Raw genomic sequence first — 25,081 nt, forward strand, 5'->3', positions numbered from 1 at the left:
CACCCCTCCTCGGGGCTCCTTCCGTGACCTTCTGCACCTGGTCTTCCCTGATGGTCACCCCTCCAGGTACTAACCAGGCCTGGCTCTGCTTAGCTTCCAAGCCTTGCCAGTGACCCTGTCCCTAGTCCCTAGTTTGAGGTGTAGTTTGGATAAATGTTGCAGAACAAAAGTGCAATTGAGCACGAGTAATGCAAAGCTGCTTATTGGCCGGTTTTGTTTTGTTTTTTGCACCCTCAGAGTGCAGGTGAGGGATCGAGAGATTAAAGTTAACATCTTTGACATGGCGGGTCATCCGTTCTTCTATGAGGTAGGTAAGAGAGAGAAAGACCTTGCATTTGTATGGCTTCTATCAACTCCGGGTGTGACACAGTGCTTCCCAGCCAATGAAGTACAGTCACTGTTCTCGCAGTAGCCACTTTGCACATAGAAACACAGGAGATCGGAGCAGGAGTCGGCCGTTCGGCCCCTCGAGCCTGCTCCGCCATTCAATGCGATCGATTGTACAACTGCAGCAAGACATCCTTGTTCCTGTACTCAAACCCTCTCGCTACGAAGGCCAACATACCATTTGCCTTAACCGTCTGCTGCACCTGCATGCTTACCTTCAGCGACTAGTGCACAAGGACACCCAGGTCTCGTTGCACTTCCCCTTCTCCCAATCTATTGCTATTCAGATAATAATCTGCTTTCCTGTTTTTGACACCAAAGTGGATAACCTCACATTTATCCACATTATATTGCATCTGCCATGCTTCTGCCCAATCACCCAACCTGTCCAAATCATCCTGTAGTTTCTCGGCATCCTCCTCACAGCACACATGCCCACCCAGATTTGTGTCGTCTGCAAATTTGAAGATATTACATCTAGTTCCCTTGTCCAGATCATTAATATATATTGTGAATAACTGGGGTCCTAGCACCAATCCCTGCGGTACCCCACTAGTCACTGCCTGCTACTCGGAAAAGGAGCCATTTATTCCAACTCTTTGCTTTCTGTCTGCCAACCAGTTCTCTGTCCAAGTCAATACCTTGCCCCCAATCCCATGTGCCTTAACTTTACACGCTAATCTCTTATGCGGGACCTTATCGAAAGCCTTCTGAAAGCCCAAATACACCACATCCACTGGTTCCCCCTTATCTATTTTACCAGTTACATCCTCAAATAATTCCAGTAGATTAGTCAAGCACGATTTACCTTTTGTAAATCCATGTTGACTTTGTCCGATCCTGTCGCTGTTTTCCAAGTGCTCTGCTATTACATCTTTTATAACACACAGCAAGGTCCCATGGAATGCAGCGAGTTGAATGACCAGTTGATCTGTTTTTCTGTTGGTTGAAGGATGAATGTGACCAGGAAACCAGGAGAACTCTCCTGCTCTTCAAATCGTGCCATGGGATGTTTTACTTTCAAATTATACAGATATTGTAACAGAAACGGTCAGTCCTGTTTATCCTCCACACAAACAGTATCCTAATCCCAGGTACCCGCCCTCTTCCCATTCCCCTTTATCCCCCTTTCCTTCAGACTCCTCTCTAACCCATTCTTTAATGTTGACCTGGTCTCCACTTCAATCACTAACTGGGAGTGAAATCCACAGCCTCGTCATTCTTTGTTTCAAAAAAAGCTTCTCCTGCTCTCGGTCTTAAATCTCTGGCAGTTGATTTTGTATCTCTGACCCCAGTTCTAGACTGGAAACATTTGTCTATTTACTCTGTCCTGTGCCTTCATAATTTGAAACACCTCTTATCAAATCATCCTTCAACCTCTCCTGTTCACAAATTCAAAACAGTTCAATATAGCCCCAATTTTTCAAGTCTTGCTTTTATTCCCCATTCTGTCCCTTCCTCCCTGGTTTAAATGACTCTTCAGTTCCCTATGTATCCATTTTGCCAGTTCATCAGCTGCCACCCTGTTCAGATTTAGCCTATCCTTGCGGAATAGCTCTCGTCTTCTCAACAACTGGTGCCGATGCGCCATTAGATGGAAGGCCTCTTATTTTAGCCATGCGTTGTGTCCCTAATCCTCCCATCCTGGACTGCAAAAGATAGTGCCCCCGCCCCGCCCCCAACTATCGGCTCCCCTATTACAGCCGCTAATGGTAGTAGCACTTTGGTTTGAATTGCTTGTCTTTCAGTACTGGTTTTGTTTGTAACAGGTGCGCAATGAGTTTTACAAAGACACTCAAGGGGTGATCCTGGCCTATGATGTCGGACAGAAGGACTCCTTCGATGCGCTGGAGAATTGGCTCGCCGAGATGAAGCAGGAACTGGGGCCGCAGGCGAACATGGAGAACATTGTGTTTGTTGTTTGTGCAAATAAGGTAATAATTTGTGATGTTACCTGTTGCACGAGCTGGTCTCTCTCTATCCAGACTCAGGACAGTGTAGAGGGAGCTTTACTCTGTATCTAACCCGTGCTGTACCTGCCCTGGGAGTGTTTGATGGGACAGTAGAGGGAGCTTTACTCTGTATCTAACCCGTGCTGTACCTGCCCTGGGAGTGTTTGATGGACAGTGTAGAGGGAGCTTTACTCTGTATCTAACCCGTGCTGTACCTGCCCTGGGAGTGTTTGATGGGACAGTGTAGAGGGAGCTTTACTCTGTATCTAACCCGTGCTGTACCTGCCCTGGGAGTGTTTGATGGACAGTGTAGAGGGAGCTTTACTCTGTATCTAACCCGTGCTGTACCTGCCCTGGGAGTGTTTGATGGGACAGTGTAGAGGGAGCTTTACTCTGTATCTAACCCACGCTGTACCTGCCCTGGGAGTGTTTGATGGGACAGTGTAGAGGGAGCTTTACTCTGTATCTAACCCGTGCTGTACCTGCCCTGGGAGTGTTTGATGGGACAGTGTAGAGGGAGCTTTACTCTGTATCTAACCCGTGCTGTACCTGCCCTGGGAGTGTTTGATGGGACAGTATAGAGGGAGCTTTACTCTGTATCTAACCCGTGCTGTACCTGCCCTGGGAGTGTTTGATGGGACAGTGTAGAGGGAGCTTTACTCTGTATCTAACCCGTGCTGTAAGTGTTTGATGGGACACGGGGTCCCTGGAGTGGAAAGTATTCCTTTTCCTGGTGCTAACTTTCCCCTTTCAGCACAAAATGAATCAAAGAAATGAAAGCTGCTGCCTGATGTGTATGAGAGGTGTGCAAGTGGATATCGTTCTCCTGTTCCTATGCTGTGTGATTTTCTTTATTTTCTTTCTGTAGGTTGACTGTGGGAAGCGGCGTGTGGTCGATGAGAGCGAGGGGCGGCTCTGGGCCGAGAGCCGGGGATTCCACTACTTTGAAACCTCGGCGCAGTCTGGAGAGGGAATCACCGAGATGTTCCAGGTACACACATTGGGTGGAGTCGTTCCACAGAGCCAGTGACCGGACAAAAGTCGCAGAGATCTACGAGGAGGAGGAGTGATTGTGGGGTGGCCTATTCACGTGTCTGTGATCAGAGTGTGTTCACATTCCCTATTTTGGGCACAATACAGAATCCCATTCCAACACAAACATGTCTCCCTTCTGCACCCCCCCACCCGCCCCAAAAGGTTTCTGTTTGCAATCGTTCATTCTACCTCTGAAGCTGGGTGCTCCAGTGCTGGTGGCCCCAATACCGCTGCTGGCCACCAAGACAAATGATTTGCAGCGGTGCTTCCAGAGTCAGCGAAGCAGAAGGCAGGGCGGTGACTGCCGGCAGGGCGGTGAATGCCGGCAGGGCGGTGATTGCCGGCAGGGCGGTGTCCAGGGAGTGTCCTGCTCTGGGAAGGGCTCTATCCTGAATACAGTTTAATTCCTGTTTTCCCTCTTTCTACATTCCATCTGGATGCAGACGTTCTTCTCGTCGATCCTTGACTTGTGTGAGAATGGGAAGCGTCCTCAGTCCAGCGGGAGCCTGGGGTTTACCAAGGAGCAGGCAGACACCATCCGCAGGATCCGGAACAGTAAGGACAGCTGGGAAATGCTGGGAATGAAGCCCGGAGCATCCAGGTAAAGCAAACTCCCATCGGTCCCATCACCACCGGAAACAGGGAAACCCATCAGCGACTAGCCTGCTCGTAGCTCAGGGTCAGTCCCAGCACTCGGACACAGTGAGCTCAGGGTCAGTCCCAGCACTCGGACACAGTGAGCTCAGGGTCAGTCCCAGCACTCGGACACAGTGAGCTCAGGGTCAGTCCCAGCACTCGGACACAGTGAGCTCAGGGTCAGTCCCAGCACTCGGACACAGTGAGCTCAGGGTCAGTCCCAGCACTCGGACACAGTGAGCTCAGGGTCAGTCCCAGCACTCGGACACAGTGAGCTCAGGGTCAGTCCCAGCACTCGGACACAGTGAGCTCAGGGTCAGTCCCAGCACTCGGACACAGTGAGCTCAGGGTCAGTCCCAGCACTCGGACACAGTGAGCTCAGGGTCAGTCCCAGCACTCGGACACAGTGAGCTCAGGGTCAGTCCAAGCACTCGGACACAGTGAGCTCAGGGTCAGTCCCAGCACTCGGACTCAGTGAGCTCAGGGTCAGTCCCAGCACTCGGACACAGTGAGCTCAGGGTCAGTCCCAGCACTCGGACACAGTGAGCTCAGGGTCAGTCCCAGCACTCGGACACAGTGAGCTCAGGGTCAGTCCCAGCACTCGGACACAGTGAGCTCAGGGTCAGTCCCAGCACTCGGACACAGTGAGCTCAGGGTCAGTCCCAGCACTCGGACTCAGTGAGCTCAGGGTCAGTCCAAGCACTCGGACACAGTGAGCTCAGGGTCAGTCCCAGCACTCGGACACAGTGAGCTCAGGGTCAGTCCCAGCACTCGGACACAGTGAGCTCAGGGTCAGTCCCAGCACTCGGACTCAGTGAGCTCAGGGTCAGTCCCAGCACTCGGACACAGTGAGCTCAGGGTCAGTCCCAGCACTCGGACACAGTGAGCTCAGGGTCAGTCCCAGCACTCGGACACAGTGAGCTCAGGGTCAGTCCCAGCACTCGGACACAGTGAGCTCAGGGTCAGTCCCAGCACTCGGACACAGTGAGCTCAGGGTCAGTCCCAGCACTCGGACACAGTGAGCTCAGGGTCAGTCCCAGCACTCGGACACAGTGAGCTCAGGGTCAGTCCCAGCACTCGGACACAGTGAGCTCAGGGTCAGTCCCAGCACTCGGACACAGTGAGCTCAGGGTCAGTCCCAGCACTCGGACACAGTGAGCTCAGGGCCAGTCCCAGCACTCGGACACAGTGAGCTCAGGGTCAGTCCCAGCACTCGGACACAGTGAGCTCAGGGTCAGTCCCAGCACTCGGACACAGTGAGCTCAGGGTCAGTCCCAGCACTCGGACACAGTGAGCTCAGGGTCAGTCCCAGCACTCGGACACAGTGAGCTCAGGGTCAGTCCCAGCACTCGGACACAGTGAGCTCAGGGTCAGTCCCAGCACTCGGACACAGTGAGCTCAGGGCCAGTCCCAGCACTCGGACACAGTGAGCTCAGGGTCAGTCCCAGCACTCGGACACAGTGAGCTCAGGGTCAGTCCCAGCACTCGGACACAGTGAGCTCAGGGTCAGTCCCAGCACTCGGACACAGTGAGCTCAGGGTCAGTCCCAGCACTCGGGCACAGTGAGCTCAGGGTCAGTCCCAGCACTCGGGCACAGTGAGCTCAGGGTCAGTCCCAGCACTCGGGCACAGTGAGCTCAGGGTCAGTCCCAGCACTCGGGCACAGTGAGCTCAGGGTCAGTCCCAGCACTCGGACACAGTGAGCTCAGGGTCAGTCCCAGCACTCGGACACAGTGAGCTCAGGGCCAGTCCCAGCACTCGGACACAGTGAGCTCAGGGCCAGTCCCAGCACTCGGACACAGTGAGCTCAGGGTCAGTCCCAGCACTCGGACACAGTGAGCTCAGGGTCAGTCCCAGCACTCGGACACAGTGAGCTCAGGGTCAGTCCCAGCACTCGGACACAGTGAGCTCAGGGTCAGTCCCAGCACTCGGACACAGTGAGCTCAGGGACATAGAAACACAGAAGATAGGAGCGGGAGTAGGCCATTTGGCCCCTCGCTTATGGGGCGCCTTTACCCCATATCCCTTGATCCCTTTCGCCTTAAGAAATATATCTAACACCTTGAATATATTTAATGAATTGGCCTCAACTGCCCTGTGTGGTAGAGAATTCCACAGGTTTACCACTCTCTGGGTGAAGAAATGCCTCCTCATCTCAGTCCTAAATGGCTTACCCCTTATCTTTAGACTGTGACCCCTGGTTCTGGACTCCCCGGCCATCTGGAACATCCTTCCAGCATCTAGTCTGTCCAGTCCTGTCAGAATTTTATAAGTTTCAATGAGATCCCCTCTCATTCTTCTGAACTCTAGCTAGTACAAGCCCAATCAGCCCAATCTCTCCTCATACGTCATTCCTGCCATCCCAGGTATCAGTCTGGTGAATCTTCGCTGCACTCTCTCCATAGCAAGAACATCCTTCCTCAGATAAGATGACCAGAACTGCACACAATACTCAAGGTGTGGTCTCACCAAGGCCCTGTACAACTGCAGCAAGACATCCTTGCTCCTGTACTCGAATCCTCTCGCTATGAAGGCCAACATACCATTTGCCTTCTTAACTGCCTGCTGCACCTGCACGCTTACCTTCAGCGACTGGTGCACAAGGACACCCAGGTCTCGTTGCACTTCCGCTTTTCCCAATCTATTGCCATTCAGATAATAATCTGTCTTCCTGTTTTTGCCACGGAAGTGGATAACCTCGCATTTATCCACATTATACTGCATCTGCCCAACCTGTCCAAATCGTACTGGAGTTCCTCTGCATCCTCCTCACAGCACACATGCCCACCCAGCTTTGTGTCATCTGCAAACTTGGAGATTTTACACCTAGTTTCCTCGTCTAGATGATTTATATATATATTTGAATAGCTGGAGTCCTAGCACCGATCCCTGCGGTACCCCACTAGTCATTGCCTGCCACTCGGAAAAAGAACCGTTTATTCCAACTCTTTGCTTCCTGTCTGTCAACCAGTTCTCCATCCAAGACAGTACCTTACCCCCAATCCCATGTGCTTTAACTTTACACGCTAATCTCTTATGCAGGACCTTATCGAAAGCCTTCTGAATGTCCAAATACACCACATCCATTCTACCAGTTACATCCTCAAAAAATTCCAGTAGATTAGTCAAGCATGATTTACCTTTTGTATATCCATGTTGACTTTGTCTGATCCTGTCACTGTTTTCCAAGTGCTCTGCTATTACATCTTTTATAATGGACTCTAGCATTTTCCCCACTACCGATGTCAGGCTTACCGGTCTATAATTCCCTGTTTTCTCTCTACCACCCTTCTTAAATAGTGGGGTTACATTAGCTACCCTCCAATCCATGGGAACTGTTCCAGAGTCTATAGAATTTTGGAAGATGACCAGCAATGCATCTACTATTTCTAGGGCCACTTCCTTAAGTACCCTAGGGTGTAAATTATCAGGCCCTGGTGATTTATCGGCCTTTAATCCCATCAATTTCCCAACACCATTTCCCTACAAATACTGATTTCATTCAATTCCTCCCTCTCATTAGCCCCTATGTTCCCCGACATCTCTGGGAGGTTATTTGTGTCCTCCTTTGTGAAGACAGAACCAAAGAATGTATTTAATTGGTCCTCCATTTCTTTGTTCCCCATTATAAATTCCCCTGATTCTAATTGCAAGGGACCTACGCTTGACTTCACCAATCTTTTTCTCTTCACATATCTATAGAAGCTTTTACAGTCAGTTTTTATGTTCCCAGCAAGCTTACTCTCATACTCTATTTTCCTCCTCTTAATTAATCCCTTTGTCCTCCTTTGCTGAATCCTAAACTGCTCCCACTCCTCAGGTTTGCTGCTTTTTCTGGCCAATTTATATGTCCTCTCCTTGGATCTTATGCTATCCCTAATTTCCCTTGTTAGCCACGGTTGAGCCACCTTTTTTGTTTTATTTTTATGCCAGACAGGGATGAACAAATTCTGTAGTTCATCCATGCGATCTTTAAATGTTTGCCATTATCTATCCACCCATGATAACTGCTGTGCCCTTATTGCACGCGGCTCTAATTTCCCGTTTAATGCCATCCCCAACCTCAGCATTACTGTTTGGGGGTCTGTATACAACTCCCCCTAATGTTTTCTGCCCCTTGGTATTCCTCAGCTCTACCCATACAGATTCCACATCATCAGAGCTATTATCCTTCTTTACTGTTGTGTTAATCTCCTCTTTAACCAGCAATGCTACCCCACCTCCTTTTCCTTTCTGCCTGTCCTTCCTGAGTATTGAATACCCCTGGATGTTGAATTCCCAGCCTTGGTCACCCTGGAGCCATGTCTCTGTAATCACAATTATATCGTATCCGTTTACATCTATTTGCGCAGCTATTTCATCCACCTTATTACGAATGCTCCTTGCATTAAGACACAAAGCCTTCAGGCTTGTTTTTTTAACACTCTTAGTCCTTTTAGAATTATTATTTACTGTGGCCCTGTTTCATTTACACCCTTGATTTCTCTACCTTCCACTTTTGCTTTTCTCCTTCCTCTCTTTTGCTTCTATCCTTGCTTCCCTTTCCTCTGTCTCCCTGCACAGGTTCCCAACCCCCTGCCATTTTAGTTTAAACCCTCCCCAACCGCACTAGCAAACACTCGTGTTCAAATTCATGTTCAAATTCATGTTGCTTATTAGTCCAGTAACAGAACCACTATGGTTCTATGCTGGAATCCATTATTAAGGAGGTAATAGCAGGACATTTAGAAAATCATAATACAATCAAGCAGAGTCAACATGGTTTTATGAAAGGGAAATCAGGTTTGACAAATTTGCTGGAGTTCTTTGAGGATGTGACAAACAGGGTGGATAAAGGGGAACCAGTAGATGTGGTGTATTTGGATTTCCAGAAGGCATTCGATAAGGTGCCACATAAAAGGTTACTGCATAAGATAAGAGCTCACGGGGTTGGGGGTAATATATTAGCATGGATAGAGGATTGGCTAACTAACAGAAAGCAGAGAGTCGGGATAAATGGGTCATTTTCCGGTTGGCAACCAGTAACTAGTGGGGTGCCACAGGGATCAGTGCTGGGGCCTCAACTATCTACAATCTATATTAATGACTTGGATGAAGGGACCGAGTGTACTGTAGCCAAATTTGCTGATGATACAAAGATAGGTGGGAAAGCAAGTTGTGAGGAGGACACAGAGTCTGCAAAGGGAATATAGATAGGTTCAGTGAGTGGGCAAAAAATTGGCAAATGGCGTATAATGTGGGAAAATGTGAGGTTATCCACTTTGGAAGGAAGAATGAAAAATCAAATTATTATTTAAATGGAGCGAGACTACAAAACGCTGCGGTACAGAGGGATTGGGGGGTCCGAGTACAGGAAACACAAAAAGTTAGCATGCAGGTACAGCAAGTAATTAGGAAGGCTAATGGAATGTTGGCCTTTATTTCAAGGGGAATGGAGTATAAAAGTAGGGAGGTTTTGATGCAACTTTACAGGGTGTTGGTGAGACTGCACCTGGAGTACTGCGTACAGTTTTGGTCTCCATATTTAAGGAGGGACATACTTGCATTGGAGGCAGTTCAGAGAAGGTTCACTCGGTTGATTCCTGAGATGAGGGGGTTGACTTATGAGGAAAGGTTGAGCAGGTTGAGCCTTTACTCATTGGAGTTTAGAAGAATGAGAGGTGATCTTATTGAAACATATAAGATTCTGAGGGGGATTGACAGGGTAGATGCCGAGAGGATGTTTCCCCTAGTGGGGGTATCTAGAACTAGGGGGCATTGTTTCAGAATAAGGGGTAGCCCATTTAAGACGGAGATGAGGAGGAATTTCTTCTCTCTGAGGGTCGTGAATCTTTGGAATTCTCTACCCCGGCGAGCTGTGGAGGCGGAGTCAGTGAATATATTCAAGGTGGAGATTGACAGACATTTGAACTACAGGGGAGTCGAGGGGTGTGGGGAGAGAGCGGGAAAGTGGTGTGGAGGCCAAGATTGGATCAGCCATGATCTCATTGAATGGCGGAGCAGGCTTGAGGGGCCGAATGGCCGACTCCCGCTCCTGTTTCTTATGTACTACACCCCTACTGTGGGGATCACAAAAATAGAAACGAATGGAACAGCACAACAGGCCCATAAGCATCGGAAAGAGGGAAGACCATTTGAGGTCAGAACTGAGTTGCATCCAAAATGTTTGTGTTCCTCATCTCCTGTCAGATACTGAGTGAGTGGCTGTGTATTTGCAGCCATGCCCCATTATATTGTGTGTGTAATGGGGTGGGGCGCAATTATGGACCCTGAGACTGTGCCACTTTTACAGGGACGAGGTAAACAAAGCCTATCGGAAGCTGGCCATGCTCCTTCACCCCGACAAGTGCCTCGCCCCGGGGAGTGAAGACGCCTTCAAAGCGGTCGTCAACGCACGGACTGTGTTGCTGAAAAACATCAAGTAAAAAGGGGAGTGCCATCGAAGTCCGCCTTGATTCTGATGCCAGATAAGAAAGTAGCCCTCTCCCCAGACTGCACCAGCTGTACTTGAGCTTTTAATGGAAATAAGGAGTCAGCAAATGTCATTTAATACTGGGTGTGAGTGCAGGATTAATAAATGTGGACATTTACACTTGGTGTAATTCTTAAAGTGATCGGCACAACCGATAGTGGCAACTATGTCCCTGAAAGGGAAAGTGGTTTGGAGACGGTGGCCCCGTTTGAAGAGTATTCAAGGGGCCCAGTGTTGGATGGTGATTTGCACTCTGGGCTGACGAAAGTGGGCATTGAAGAGGGACTTTAGAGATACTGAATGCAAGTACTTCAAGACGCACAGATGAGTATCGGAGCAATGTTGTCTGCTCTCCTCTCCATCTCTCTGCTCATTCTCCTCATTCAGGCATCCTGCTTAGCAACCCCCTTCCTTCAATACACGAACCAACGATGTCGCCCAAAGAGCTTCGTGCACACGTTTGCCTAGATTTCAGGGCGAGGTTTTTGGTTTATTTGTTGCAGGGTATAGTGCAGGTGACAGCAATGGGAACAGCTACCTAATGCAGCAGCACAAATGGGCACTTTCCAGTGGCAGGTCCGAACTCGACTCAACTCTCCCACACAGGATACTTGAGCCACTCACTGGGGAAGAGGAGCTCCGCTGTCTTCCTGTTGCTTTCCTCACGGTTTTATCTTCAGAAAACCTTCTCCCGCGTGGGCTGCAACCAAGGCTAAAGAGCCCAGCTACCCTTTACCCATCGTACACCAGTACCCTCGCTGGATGTCAGAGACAGCACTCTGAACTCCGCCCTCTAGGGCTGTCTGGAGTGGGGCTCGAACCCTTCACCTCCTGACAGAGGCGGGAATAATCCCCCTGAGCCAGTGGTCACTCTCTCCAGACACTGGTGTCCCGCTGGGTATCACCCAGTATTTAGAGACCGGATTCTACTCTCCACTCCTGTCTGGAGTGGGGCTCGCACCCCTTCACCTCCTGACAGAGGCGGGAATAATCCCCCTGAGCCAGTGGTCACTCCCTCCAGACACTGGTGTCCCGCTGGGTATCACCCAGTATTTAGAGACCGGATTCTACTCTCCACTCTCCAGGACTGTCTGGAGTGGGGCTCGAACCCCTACACCTCCTGACAGAGGCGGGAATAATCCCCCTGAGCCAGTGGTCACTCTCTCCAGACACTGGTGTCCCGCTGGGTATCACCCAGTATTTAGAGACCGGATTCTACTCTCCACTCCTGTCTGGAGTGGGGCTCGAACCCTTCACCTCCTGACAGAGGCGGGAATAATCCCCCTGAGCCAGTGGTCACTCCCTCCAGACACTGGTGTCCCGCTGGGTATCACCCAGTATTTAGAGACCGGATTCTACTCTCCACTCTCCAGGACTGTCTGGAGTGGGGCTCGAACCCCTACACCTCCTGACAGAGGCGGGAATAATCCCCCTGAGCCAGTGGTCACTCTCTCCAGACACTGGTGTCCCGCTGGGTATCACCCAGTATTTAGAGACCGGATTCTACTCTCCACTCCTGTCTGGAGTGGGGCTCGAACCCTTCACCTCCTGACAGGCGGGAATAATCCCCCTGAGCCAGTGGTCACTCCCTCCAGACACTGGTGTCCCGCTGGGTATCACCCAGTATTTAGAGACCGGATTCTACTCTCCACTCCTGTCTGGAGTGGGGCCCGAACCCTTCACCTCCTGACAGAGGCGGGAATAATCCCCCTGTGCCAGTGGTCACTCTCTCCAGACACTGGTGTCCCGCTGGGTATCACCCAGTATTTAGAGACCGGATTCTACTCTCCACTCCTGTCTGGAGTGGGGCTCGAACCCTTCACCTCCTGACAGGCGGGAATAATCCCCCTGAGCCAGTGGTCACTCCCTCCAGACACTGGTGTCCTGCTGGGTATCACCCAGTATTTAGAGACCGGATTCTACTCTCCACTCTCCACTCCTGTCTGGAGTGGGGCTCGAACCCTTCACCTCCTGACAGAGGCGGGAATAATCCCCCTGTGCCAGTGGTCACTCTCTCCAGACACTGGTGTCCTGCTGGGTATCACCCAGTATTTAGAGACCGGATTCTACTCTCCACTCTCCACTCCTGTCTGGAGTGGGGCTCGAACCCCTTCACCTCCTGACAGAGGCGGGAATAATCCCCCTGAGCCAGTGGTCACTCTCTCCAGACACTGGTGTCCCGCTGGGTATCACCCAGTATTTAGAGACCGGATTCTACTCTCCACTCTCCACTCCTGTCTGGAGTGGGGCTCGAACCCTTCACCTCCTGACAGGCGGGAATAATCCCCCTGAGCCAGTGGTCACTCCCTCCAGACACTGGTGTCCCGCTGGGTATCACCCAGTATTTAGAGACCGGATTCTACTCTCCACTCCTGTCTGGAGTGGGGCTCGAACCCTTCACCTCCTGACAGGCGGGAATAATCCCCCTGAGCCAGTGGTCACTCCCTCCAGACACTGGTGTCCTGCTGGGTATCACCCAGTATTTAGAGACCGGATTCTACTCTCCACTCTCCAGGACTGTCTGGAGTGGGGCTCGAACCCCTTCACCTCCTGACAGAGGCGGGAATAATCCCCCTGAGCCAGTGGTCACTCCCTCCAGACACTGGTGTCCTGCTGGGTATCACCCAGTATTTAGAGACCGGATTCTACTCTCCACTCTCCAGGACTGTCTGGAGTGGGGCTCGAACCCCTACACCTCCTGACAGGCGGGAATAATCCCCCTGTGCCAGTGGTCACTCCCTCCAGACACTGGTGTCCTGCTGGGTATCACCCAGTATTTAGAGACCGGATTCTACTCTCCACTCTCCAGGACTGTCTGGAGTGGGGCTCGAACCCCTTCACCTCCTGACAGGCGGGAATAATCCCCCTGAGCCAGTGGTCACTCCATGGTGTGTTTTTGCGCCTTTTGAAATGCTCATCTTTCCTTACTGGCCTGCTGGTTTGTACCTTATTAACTGCTGAAAGTTGATTGAATCAATTTGGAGGGTGTTTCTGTTTTAATTTTTTTACATTTCTGAAGCTACTCCATGTTTGTGCTCCCGGTTCCACAGGAGCTGCACCTTTCCAGTAACTCGGTTGAGTTACCTTTCCTCATGTGTTACCGAGACAGAGTAGTGACAGATTGTTTGACAGCTGATCCAATCCTATTGACCTCCATCTACTCATGAAGTCACTGAATAGCAATTGGGAGAATCTGTTTCCTTCCCCTCCCCTCACCGGAATCGTAGCACCTCAGCTGGTGCCCTACCTGAGTGCAGGCCAGGTCTCCAGCCTGCAGTCTTCTGCTGTGTATGACTTAGTACCATAGTGGAGAGTGTGTTTACCACTGGACCATTGGGGGCCCCTGGTCGCATGATGTCTTGGTGAAGTAGTGCTGGGTTTGACCACGGGTAGTGGGGGGAGTGCTGAATAGACAGGATCAGGCTGATTAAATGCCAAGATTTTAAAACCATCGTAAACAAATAGTCCATAAAGGATGTGTTGGAGTGGTGGCCAGGTGAGAGTAGTCCATTCGTGGACAATGCGTCACTCCTCTCAGGCTGTTCACATCCATGGCATCGTTACCGGTGCCGGACCTGGTTCTAAGACCGTGGTGCCAGTCAGTGGCCATATGATGAAGATTGGAGACTGCTGCTTGTGGTAGAACGGCAATGCCTGTAGGTATACCCACCTGTGCCAACCAGTTCTTACCCTGGCATACTTTACCAAGTTGAGGGTGTCAGTCCTCTATTGCCTGGGGGTACACTCGTGTGACTGTTCAGTAGTGAATGGTTGATCCATCCTGATTTTTGGGCATGAGAACTGCTGATGCTCAAAGAGGACTATAAAGTCCACTGGATTTCAGCACAAATGATACTGTGCACTATGGAATTGGAAGTTCAGTTGAAAGGATTGGTTTGATGCTGCTGATAACTGGTTGGTACGAACATGTTCGACGTGCACCCTGACCAGCATTCTTTGGGGAGCTGTGTAGTGAGCGGTGTTCTTCTGGCAGAGGGAAGGGTTAAAGTGTGTGATTACTGCAGTGAGGGTTGGTATGCTCCCTCTCAGTTTACTCTGGTTGGTGAATATATATACAGGACATGTTTGGTGCATCCATGGCTAGAAGGAAGACGACATTTACAGTGAGATCTTCAGGTGCAGTGTGTTGTATTTGTCGATTACCAGTTACTGTGTTGTGTCTATAATCCTGGGGGTTTTGGCAATGCAGTGTTTCTAAGTCGTAATGTCACCATGCTGTGTTAATAGGCCCTGAGTTGCCCTCTGTGTTCAGTGCATTTATTAATGATTCAGGTGAGCCTTTCTCATGGCTCAGAAAGGTGAGTTTTTAATGTATTTTAATATTTGACAGGTTGTTGCTTATTTATTATTCTGTTTTTCATTGTGTTGAAAGTGCAATACACAAATCAAACACTTCACAGGCTGTTACAATATGCTTTATTTATTCATTCTGATGAGTGCAATGTTTACAGTCTGTATACAGTGGGTACAATGTGTAACGCTAACACGAAGATCTCTGGTACAGTACTGGTGGGTACAGGTCTGTCACTGTATAACACTGGGGTATAGTACTAGTGGGTACAGGTCTGTCACTGTATAACACTGGGGTACAGTACTGGTGGGTACAGGTCTGTCACTGTATATCACGGGTACAGTACTGGTGGGTCCAGGTCTGTCACTGTATAATACTGGGGTACAGTACCACTGGGTCCAGGTCTGTCACTGTATAACACGGGTACAGTACTGGTGGGTACAGGTCTGTCACTGTATAACACGGGTACAGTACTGGTGGGTACAGGTCTGTCACTGTATAACACTGGGGTACAGTACTGGTGGGTACAGGTCTGTCACTGTATAACACTGGGGTACAGTACTGGTGGGTACAGGTCTGTCACTGTATAACACTAGGGTACAATACCGCTGGGTACAGGTCTGTCACTGTATAACACTGGGGTACAGTACTGGTGGGTACAGGTCTGTCACTGTATAACACTGGGGTACAGTACTGGTGGGTACAGGTCTGTCATTGTATAACACTGGGGTACAGTACTGGTGGGTACAGGTCTGTCATTAACACTGGGGTACAGTACTGGTGGGTACAGGTCTGTCACTGTATAACACTGGGGTACAGTACTGGTGGGTACAGGTCGGTCACTGTATAACAGTGGGGTACAGTACTGGTGGGTACAGGTCTGTCACTGTATAACACTGGGGTACAGTACTGGTGGGTACAGGTCTGTCACTGTATAACACTGGGGTACAGTACTGCTGGGTACAGGTCTGTCACTGTATAACACGGGTACAGTACTGGTGGGTACAGGTCTGTCACTGTATAACACTGGGGTACAGTACTGGTGGGTACAGGTCTGTCACTGTATAACACTGGGGTACAGCACTGGTGGGTACAGGTCGGTCACTGTATAACAGTGGGGTACAGTACTGGTGGGTACAGGTCTGTCACTGTATAACACGGGTACAGTACTGGTGGGTACAGGTCTGTCACTGTATAACACTGGGGTACAGTACAGGTCGGTCACTGTATAACAGTGGGGTACAGTACTGGTGGGTACAGGTCTGTCACAGTATAACACTGGGGTACAGTACTGGTGGGTACAGGTCTGTCACTATAACACTGGGGTACAGTACTGGTGGGTACAGGTCTGTCACTGTATAACACTGGGGTACAGTACTGGTGGGTACAGGTCTGTCACTGTATAACACTGGGGTACAGTACTGGTGGGTACAGGTCTGTCACTGTATAACACTGGGGTACAGTACTGGTGGGTACAGGTCTGTCACTGTATAACACTGGGGTACAGTACTGGTGGGTACAGGTCTGTCACAGTATAACACTGGGGTACAGTACTGCTGGGTACAGGTCGGTCACTGTATAACACTGGGGTACAGTACTGGTGGGTACAGGTCGGTCACTGTATAACACTGGGGTACAGTACTGGTGGGTACAGGTCTGTCACAGTATAACACTGGGGTACAGTACTGGTGGGTACAGGTCGGTCACTGTATAACACTGGGGTACAGTACTGGTGGGTACAGGTCTGTCACTGTATAACACTGGGGTACAGTACTGGTGGGTACAGGTCTGTCACTGGGAGTGGCAGAAGCAATATGTAGAAATGTGTCGGGGGATCTCACAGCCGTGTATTGCACCATTAATGGGCATTAGGTTAAATGTGATCTTTTTCACCTGTTGAGCTCGTTTGTGCCAATATATTAAATTGTCCAGTGCCAACGGGGGCTGCTGTTTAATGCTCTCCATAAGTATCTTTCTGAATGCTAATTTGTTAATTGTATATGTGGAAATAAATGCATTGTATTAACTGATGGTGTGTTATTGAGTGGGAATCTCCTTTCTGAGCGGTTAGTATTGTGCTGTGAATGTCGCGTGGCTTGTGAGGCTGGAGGAAGAGCTGGAGGACGGAGGGTTTGAATAGCAGCAAGGTTAGGAGCGCCAGTGACTACTCCACAACTTAACAAAAGTAAGATGTGTTGAGAAACATTGGCGGAGGTGTATCATATATTCACTAATTTACACACATTTCGTTATAGCTACTAACAGTTTTACTTTTTACTACAATAATGGATGGTTAACTCCCACTAACAAATCAGGCAGACTTGATAAAGCAACGGCTCCGTTACCTCATCAACTGAAGTCAAACAAGTCTCCGAGCCGCTCATCTACTAAGCAAGGTCCTGTTAAGGTAACTAAAGGAAGGGAGGGCTGTTAGGCGAAAGAAGGCGGCCTTTAAAATTGAAACCTTTTCAGGGCAACCAAGTGCTGCTGCAAAGGTGGGTTATAATGCAGAGTGTCTTGAGGCCAGGAGGGTCCTCGGGGAGTTGATGCAAGATCGGTTGTGCTTATCCATAAGAGTCAACAATTACACAGAAATGATCCTAGATTATTTCCTGTTAGTTAAAGTCTGTTGTTAACCATGGTCAAAATGGTTCCTCTAGTCCACTGCCAGTGGCTGACAGGCATGACATCAACAGCTCCATAAGAGTATCCTTGGGGCCCGCAGAGACCATTACACCGTGCTGGAGTCCGACCCAACAGACCATCGCAAGCATCCCATCTGTGTGGAGGTTGGAAAGGCTGATGGTGTGTGCTGCACAGATTGGAGACCTTAAAGAACATTTCAATGAGAGGAAGTGAACTCTATAGTGTTGGTAATGGTGTTGGAGAAAAATACCAGGAGCTGCCGACTCGACTTGCAGTTTGCCCTCTGAGGCTATGTACAATTCTACTTGAGGCACAGAAGCCCTGAGTATTGCAGAGTACAGTTGTGGTTTCTACCCGCAAGAAGGGGGATCCTACTGAGCCTGTAAACAAGCACCGAAGCTCACAGATAGCAGTGTTTTGTTCGGTAGTCACGGTACATATATTGGAAAGGAAAGGGTAGAATTTTGATCAGGAGTGTGGAGGACAGGTTGTGGCTTTGAGATTGCAGAGTTTAAACGCCGCACTGTCGCAAGGGCGGTACGGAGGGACTGTCGCAGGGCGGTACGGAGGGACTGTCGCAGGGCGGTACGGAGGGAGCACCGGACTGTCGCAGGGGCGGTACGGAGGGAATGCCGCACTGTCGCAGGGCGGTACGGTGGGAGCGCTGCACTGTCGTGGGAGCGGTACGAGGGAGCGCCACACTGTCGCAGGGGCGGTATGGAGGGACTGTCGCTCTGTCGGAGGGGTGGTACGGAGGGATTGTGGCACTGTCGGACGGAGGTATGGAGGGACTGTTGGACGGCGGTACGGAGGGACTGTCGCTCTGTCGGAGGGACGGTAGGGAGGGACTGTCGCTCTTGTCGGAGGGGCAGTACGGAGGAACTGTCGCTCTGTCGGAGGGACAGTCGCTCTGTCGTTGAGGCGGTACGGAGGGACTGTCGCTCTGTCGGAGGGGCGGTGCGGAGGGAGTGTTGCTCTGTCGGAGGGGCGGTACGGAGGGACTCGCTCTGTTGGAGGGGCGGTACGGAGGGACTGTCGCTCTGTCGGAGGGGCGGTGCGGAGGGAGTGTTGCTCTGTTGGAGGGGCGGTACGGAGGGACTCGCTCTGTTGGAGGGGCGGTACGGAGGGACTGTCGCTCTGTCGGAGGGGCGGTGCGGAGGGAGTGTTGCTCTGTCGGAGGAGCAGTACGGAGGGACTCGCTCTGTCGGAGGGGCGGTACGGAGGGACTCGCTCTGTCGGAGGGGCGGTACGGAGGGACTCGCTCTGTCGGAGGGGCGGTACGGAGGGACAGTCGCTCTGTCAGAGGGGCGGTACGGTGGGACTGTCGCTCTTGGAGGGGTGGTACGGAGGATCTGTCGGAGGGCGGTACGGAGGGACTCGCTCTGTCGGAGGGGCGGTACGGAGGGACTCGCTCTGTCGGAGGGGCGGTACGGAGGGACTGTCGCTCTGTCGGAGGGCGGTACGGAGGGGTGGTACGGAGGGACTCGCTCTGTCGGAGGGGCGGTACGGAGGGTCTGTCGGAGGGGCGGTACGGAGGGACTGTCGCTCTGACGGAGGGGCGGTACGGAGGGACTGTCGCTCTGTCGGAGGGGCGGTACGGAGGGACTGTTGCTCTGTTGGAGGGGCGGTACGGAGGGACTTGCTCTGTCGGAGGGGTGGTACGGAGGGACTGTTGCTCTGTCGGGGCGGTACGGAGGGACTGTCGCTCTGTCGGAGGGGCAGTACGGAGGGACTGTCGCTCTGTCAGAGGGCGGTACGGAGAGACTGTCGCTCTGTCGGAGGGGCGGTATGGAGGGTCTGTCGGATGGGCGGTACGGAGGGACTGTCGCTCTGTCGGAGAGGCGGTACGGAGCAACTGTTGCTCTGTCGGAGGGGCGGTACAGAGGGACTGTAGCTCTGTCGGAGGGGCGGTACGGAGGGACAGCCGCTCTGTCGGAGGGGCGGTACGGAGAGACTGTCACTCTGTCGGATGGGCGGTACGGAGGGACTGTCGCTCTGTCGGAGGGGCGGTACGGAGGGACTGTCGCTCTGCCGGATGGGCGGTACGGAGGGATTGTCGCTCTGTCGGAGGGCGGTACGGAGGGACTGTTGCTCTGTCGGATGGGCGGTACGGAGGGATTGTCGCTCTGTCGGAGGGCGGTACGGAGGGACTGTCGCTCTGTCGGAGGGCGGTACGGAGGGACTGTCGCTCTGTCGGAGGGGCGGTACGGAGGGACTGTCGCTCTCGGTGTTGGAGGGACGGTACGGAGGGATTGTCGCTCTGTCGGAGGGGCGGTACGGAGGGACTGTCGCTCTGTCGGAGGGGCGGTACGGAGGGACTCGCTCTGTCGGAGGGGCGGTACGGAGGGACTCGCTCTGTCGGAGGGGCGGTACGGAGGGACTCGCTCTGTCGGAGGGGCGGTACGGAGGGACTCGCTCTGTCGGAGGGGCGGTACGGAGGGACTCGCTCTGTCGGAGGGGCGGTACGGAGGCCCTGTCTGCCCACAGCCACTATTAGAAGAAGAGCAGGGGGATGTGGGGAGTTTTCCCCGATGTCCTGGGGCCAATATTTATCCCTCAACCAACATCACTAAAACAGATGATCTGGTCACAGAAACATAGAAGATAGGAGCAGGAGTAGGCCATTCGGCCCCTCGAGCCTGCTCCGCCATTGAATGAAATCATGGCTGATCATCCAAACTCAGTACCCTGTCCCTGCCTTCTCCCCATATCCCTTGATCCCTTTAGCCTTAAGAAATATATCCAACTCCTTCTTGAATATATTTAATAAATTGGCCTCCACTGCCTTCTGTGGTAGAGAATTCCACAAGCTCACCACTCTCTGGGTGAAGAAGTTCCTCCTCATTTCTGTCCTAAATGGCCTACCCCTTATCCTTAGACTGTGACCCCTGGTTCTGGTCTCCCCGACCATCGGGAACATTATCACATTGCTGTTTGTGGGAGCTTGCTGTGTGCAAATTGGCTGTTGTGTTTCCCTACATTACAACAGTGACTACACTTCTAAAGTACTCCCCAGCACCTTCTCAAGGGCAATTAGGGATGGGCAATAAATGATGGCCTTGCCAGTGATGCCCACATCCCAGGAAGGAACAACAAAAATTCACGTTTGTTGACTGCCGCCTCCCCTGACCTATACTTGTGTTAATCCATATGATGAGGCTTATCACTCCCAATCTGTTTCTGTGTACCAGCATGTCACCATTAGAAATCACCCGAAGAAACTTTATCCTGACTAATACTCGTGGGACTTCCTTATACCGGTCCCAAACGCAAATAGGATCGGCTGCGTTACCCTATTGTGAGCAGTTGGCTTTAGTTGTTGGTGCAGGATGTCATAGAGTCATAGAGTCATAGAGTAATACAGCACGGATAGAGGCCCTTCGGCCCATCGTGTCCATGCCGGCCATCAAGCCCTGTCTAATCTAATCCCATATTCCAGCATTTGGCCCGTAGCCTTGTATGCTATGGCATTTCAAATGCTCATCCAAATGCTTCTTAAATGTTGTGAGGGTTTCTGCCTCCACAACCCTTTCAGGCAGTGAGTTCCAGACTCCAACCACCCTCTGGGTGAAAAAGTTCTTTCTCAAATCCCCTCTAAACCTCCCGCCCTTTACCTTGAATCTATGCCCCCTAGTTATTGACCCCTCTACTAAGGGGAAAAGCTCCTCAGCATCCATCCTATCTATGCCCCTCACAATTTTGTACACCTCAATCATGTCCCCCCTCAGCCTCCTCTGCTCCAAGGAAAACAAACCCAATCTGCCCAGTCTCTCTTCATAGCTGAAGCGCTCCAGCCCTGGTAACATCCTGGTGAACCTCCTCTGCACCCTCTCTAACGCGATCACATCTTTCCTGTAGTGTGGCGACCAGAACTGCACACAGTATTCCAGCTGTGGCCTAACCAGTGTTTTATACAGCTCCATCATAACCTCCTTGCTCTTATATTCAATGCCTCGGCTAATGAAGGCAAGTATCCCATATGCCTTTTTTACCACCTTATCCACCTGTTCCGCCGCCTTCAGGGATCTGTGTACCTGCACACCCAGATCCCTCTGACCCTCCGTCTTGCCTAGGGTCTTTCCCTTCATTGTGTATTCCCTTGCCTTGTTAGACCCCCCAAAGTGCATCACCTCGCACTTTTCCGGGTTAAATTCCATTTGCCACTGTTCCGCCCATCTGACCAACCCATCTATATCGTTCTGCAGACTGAGGCTACCCTCCTCGCTATTTACCACCCTACCAATTTTAGTATCATCCGCGAATTTACTGATCATACCCTTTACATTCATATCCAAGTCATTAATGTAGACCACAAACAGCAAGGGACCCAGCACCGATCCCTGTGGTACCCCACTGGCCACAGGTTTCCAGTCACAAAAACAACCTTCGACCATCACCCTCTGCCTTCTGCCACTAAGCCAGTTTTGTATCCAATGTGCCAAGGCACCCTGGATTCCATGGGCTCTTACCTTCTTGACCAGTCTCCTGTGCGGGACTTTATCGAAGGCCTTACTGAAATCCATGTATACCACATCCACTGCGTTACCCTCATCCACACACCTAGTCACCCCCTCAAAAAATTCAATCAAATTAGTCAGACATGATCTTCCCTTGACAAAGCCATGTTGACTATCCCTGATTAATCCTTGCCTCTCCAAGTGGAGACAAATTTTGTCCCTCAGGATTTTTTCCAGTAATTTTCCTACCACTGATGTTAGGCTCACTGGCCTGTAGTTCCCCGGTTTTTCCCTACTACCCTTCTTGAATGTGTCCCGTATGATTGAAGCTGTCAGTACTGGGAGTAACTAGTCCCATTTAAGGTGTGAGAGTGCCGGAGTTGGCCATCGGGACCTTCCTTCCCTGCGGCCAGATCGCTCATCAACCCATTGAAGGTGTTTATTCGAAACCAATGAGATCAGGAGCTAGCTGCCCAATGGAATTTAGCGATGTCAGAGCTTTAATGTCATCGGCGATCACCAATAGGAGCGGCCACCGCCAACAATGGGACTTGTGGTGTGAAGTGTGGCCCTGAGCAATCGCATTGTGACTGGACAAGGGTGGGAGAGTGTGACAAGTGAGGTGTGGGCAGTGGCAGAAGAGCTGGGACAAGAGATTGGGCGGAGTCATCACCCTGGGAAGGGGGCGAGCACCCTGGACAGCGACAGCTCCAGCTCCACTAACCCTCGGCAGCCCCCAGGAGGGAGGTGGCGGCTGAGGCACTCCGCAAAGTGGGCGCACGCCACTTGCTCCTGAACTATGTTTTAATAAAAAAAATCTAATTCAGTCTAAATACACTCTTGGGTTTGAAGTTGGCAGTTAATTGTTAGCAGTGTTTTGATGTTAATTTAGGTTAACGGGAGCTGGGAGCAGTCGAGTCCCCGAGGAATGGTGCGCTTGCAGGATCCAGTGAGGATTTGAAGATTGAGGAAGCAGCGGTGTGTTTTCAGACAGTCACTGGGACAGTGGATTGATGCCATTACTGGCGGTACTCTTCAGAGTCTGAAGCATGGAGACTTTGCTGGAGTCAACCGAGTTCCAAGTCCCGGTTCGCCCACTCTCTAGCCACAGTACCAGCGCTAGCGACTCCATCGCTCGCCAGGAATTTCAATGGCAAAATTTCGTCAATGTCATCAGTAAGCAGAAAGAGCGGCTGGCCGAGACTGGCGAGCTCCCGAAGCGCAAGTTCACCATCAAGGATGAATGCATCCAGGACATCAACCAGCAGATCCTGTCCAACCTGGCCGGCAGGAAGAAGGGAGCCATCTACCCGGCCCTGCACCCCCCCATCGCCCCCAGCAACATCTTCGTGTCCACCGGCCACAACTGGCGGGGAGTGCTGCTGCCGACCATAAAGCACGCCTTCAGGTCCCAGGACCTGGAGAAGCTGTACCAGCGCTACTTTGCCCGCCAGAGACGGATCTCTCTCATCATGATGAACTTCATAGACTGCTTCTCCAAGTTTACCATTATGATGGTGTATTTTTATGCCACGCCCGAACTGATCGAACCTATAAAGAGCGGGTTGACGGGGCTGATCATCCTGTTCTCCACCCTGCTGTGTTTTATGGTCCAAGCCGGCAAGGATGCCATATCGCACAACTACCTGCAATATCTCGGGCTTGCCACCTGGTTCTACCAGACCACGCAGATTCTCGTGGGCTTGGGGTCGGGCTTGGAGACCAACGAGACCTGGTACATTCTATTCATTGTGTTCGGCACTTACACCATGCTCCCCCTGCCGCTGCACTGGTGTATCCTTGCTGGTTCCTTCTCCACAATAGCTCACCTGGTGATAGAAGGATTCCGCTATTTAAAGGGCATATTTCTACTGCACCAGGTACTTTTCAAACTTTACCTCTTTCCAATCAACCCTAACTCCAGGTCAGCTTGGACTAACGTAACTTAGCTTAATTACAGAGTTGTTTTAATCAGCGACATAACCCGGGCTGGGACTTGGTTTAACTAAAGTGCGTCCACGAGGCAAATTACACTAAATCATTGAAACTTATAAAATTCTAACAGGACTAGATGCAGGAAGGATGTTCCCGATGGCGGGGGAGTCCAGAACCAGGGGTCACAGTCTAAGGATAAGGGGTAAGCCATTTAGGACTGAGATGAGGAGGAATTTTTCACCCAGAGAGTGGTGAACCTGTGGAATTCTCTACCACAGAAGGCAGTAGAGGCCAATTCATTAAATATATTCAAGAAGGGTTAGATATATTTCTTAAGGCTAAAGGGATCAAGGGATATGGGGAGAAAGCAGGGACAGGGTACTGAATTTGGATGATCAGCCATGATCGCATTGAATGGCGGAGCAGGCTCGAGGGGCCGAATGGCCGACTCCTGCTCCTATCTTCTATGTTTCTATGTTTTAGTTTTACAAACATTGAGATTTTGGTAGAGAGCGCGGTGGCTGTGCAAGCTCTCTCGCATGGCTTGCCTACTCTTCCCATTTCGATGCCCTTCCATGTATTCTTACAAGCGTTTACCTAATTCGGTCTTTAGTATTGTGACTGACTTGGCTTAGTCCTAGCATTCCCGCCTCTGAGTCAGGAGGTGAGGTTTTCCAGCCCCACTCCAGACAGTCCTGGCGAGCGGCGCGGAGCGGCGTCCAGCGGGGGATCCTTGCGTCTTGACGGCTGTGGATGTACCCCACCCCGAAGGGTAGGTGGACTCTTTAGCCCTGGTTGCAGCCCACCCAGAAGGCACTCTGAAGATAAAACCGAGCTCAGTCTTCCCTCGTAAGTGTCTGCAGAATCTGGTGTGGGAGACTTGAGTTAGGAGCTGCCTGTGGGCAGAACACGAGCAGCAGGAGGACTCTTGCAGTTACTCGCAGGCCACTCAACTGGTGCATTAAACAACTCTCCGAATTAACAGCTCGTATTGTGTAATAATCTACATATAACATTCTTGAGACTTGCAATTTGTCGGCCTGTTTCTTGCTGTCGTGATTTTTTAGTGCCTAAAGGTAAGTCTAAGTTTGCGAACAAATAAACTGTAAATGAACAAAAATGCATTAAAGGAAACTTAATAAATTAAATTAAAATGTGGTTGCCGGGGGTGATGATGCGCTCCAGTCCTTGCGGTGCCTGAAGCGTGCGGGCGGACTCCGCGCGCTCCATCTCCAGGGGCGGGTGGACAC

The 25,081-nt window shown here is 51.2% G+C and overlaps 2 protein-coding genes across 4 annotated transcripts in view; both read left to right on the forward strand.

The window, feature by feature from the left end:
- The window catches only part of dnajc27 (DnaJ (Hsp40) homolog, subfamily C, member 27), a 62,887-nt gene extending 46,063 nt beyond the window's left edge, over positions 1–16,824 (forward strand). For all 3 annotated transcript variants that reach the window (XM_085978798.1, XM_085978790.1, XM_085978804.1), the window contains exons 3-7: positions 238–307; positions 2,157–2,321; positions 3,208–3,330; positions 3,818–3,975; positions 10,302–16,824. In XM_085978798.1, the coding sequence (XP_085834924.1) occupies positions 238–307; positions 2,157–2,321; positions 3,208–3,330; positions 3,818–3,975; positions 10,302–10,434 (649 nt within the window). In that variant the 3' untranslated portion in view covers positions 10,435–16,824. The remainder of the gene's footprint in view (positions 1–237; positions 308–2,156; positions 2,322–3,207; positions 3,331–3,817; positions 3,976–10,301) is intronic.
- A 5,599-nt stretch (positions 16,825–22,423) lies between these two features.
- The window catches only part of LOC147120805 (adenylate cyclase type 8-like), a 409,028-nt gene continuing 406,370 nt past the window's right edge, over positions 22,424–25,081 (forward strand). Inside the window, exon 1 of the mRNA XM_085977138.1 lies at positions 22,424–23,776. Coding sequence (XP_085833264.1) covers positions 22,946–23,776 — 831 coding nt within the window. The 5' untranslated portion in view covers positions 22,424–22,945. The remainder of the gene's footprint in view (positions 23,777–25,081) is intronic.

This window comes from Somniosus microcephalus, chromosome 3 (genome assembly GCF_052327205.1).
Source record: "Somniosus microcephalus isolate GS21.2 chromosome 3, FLI_Smic_1.0, whole genome shotgun sequence".
NCBI lineage: Eukaryota > Metazoa > Chordata > Chondrichthyes > Squaliformes > Somniosidae > Somniosus > Somniosus microcephalus.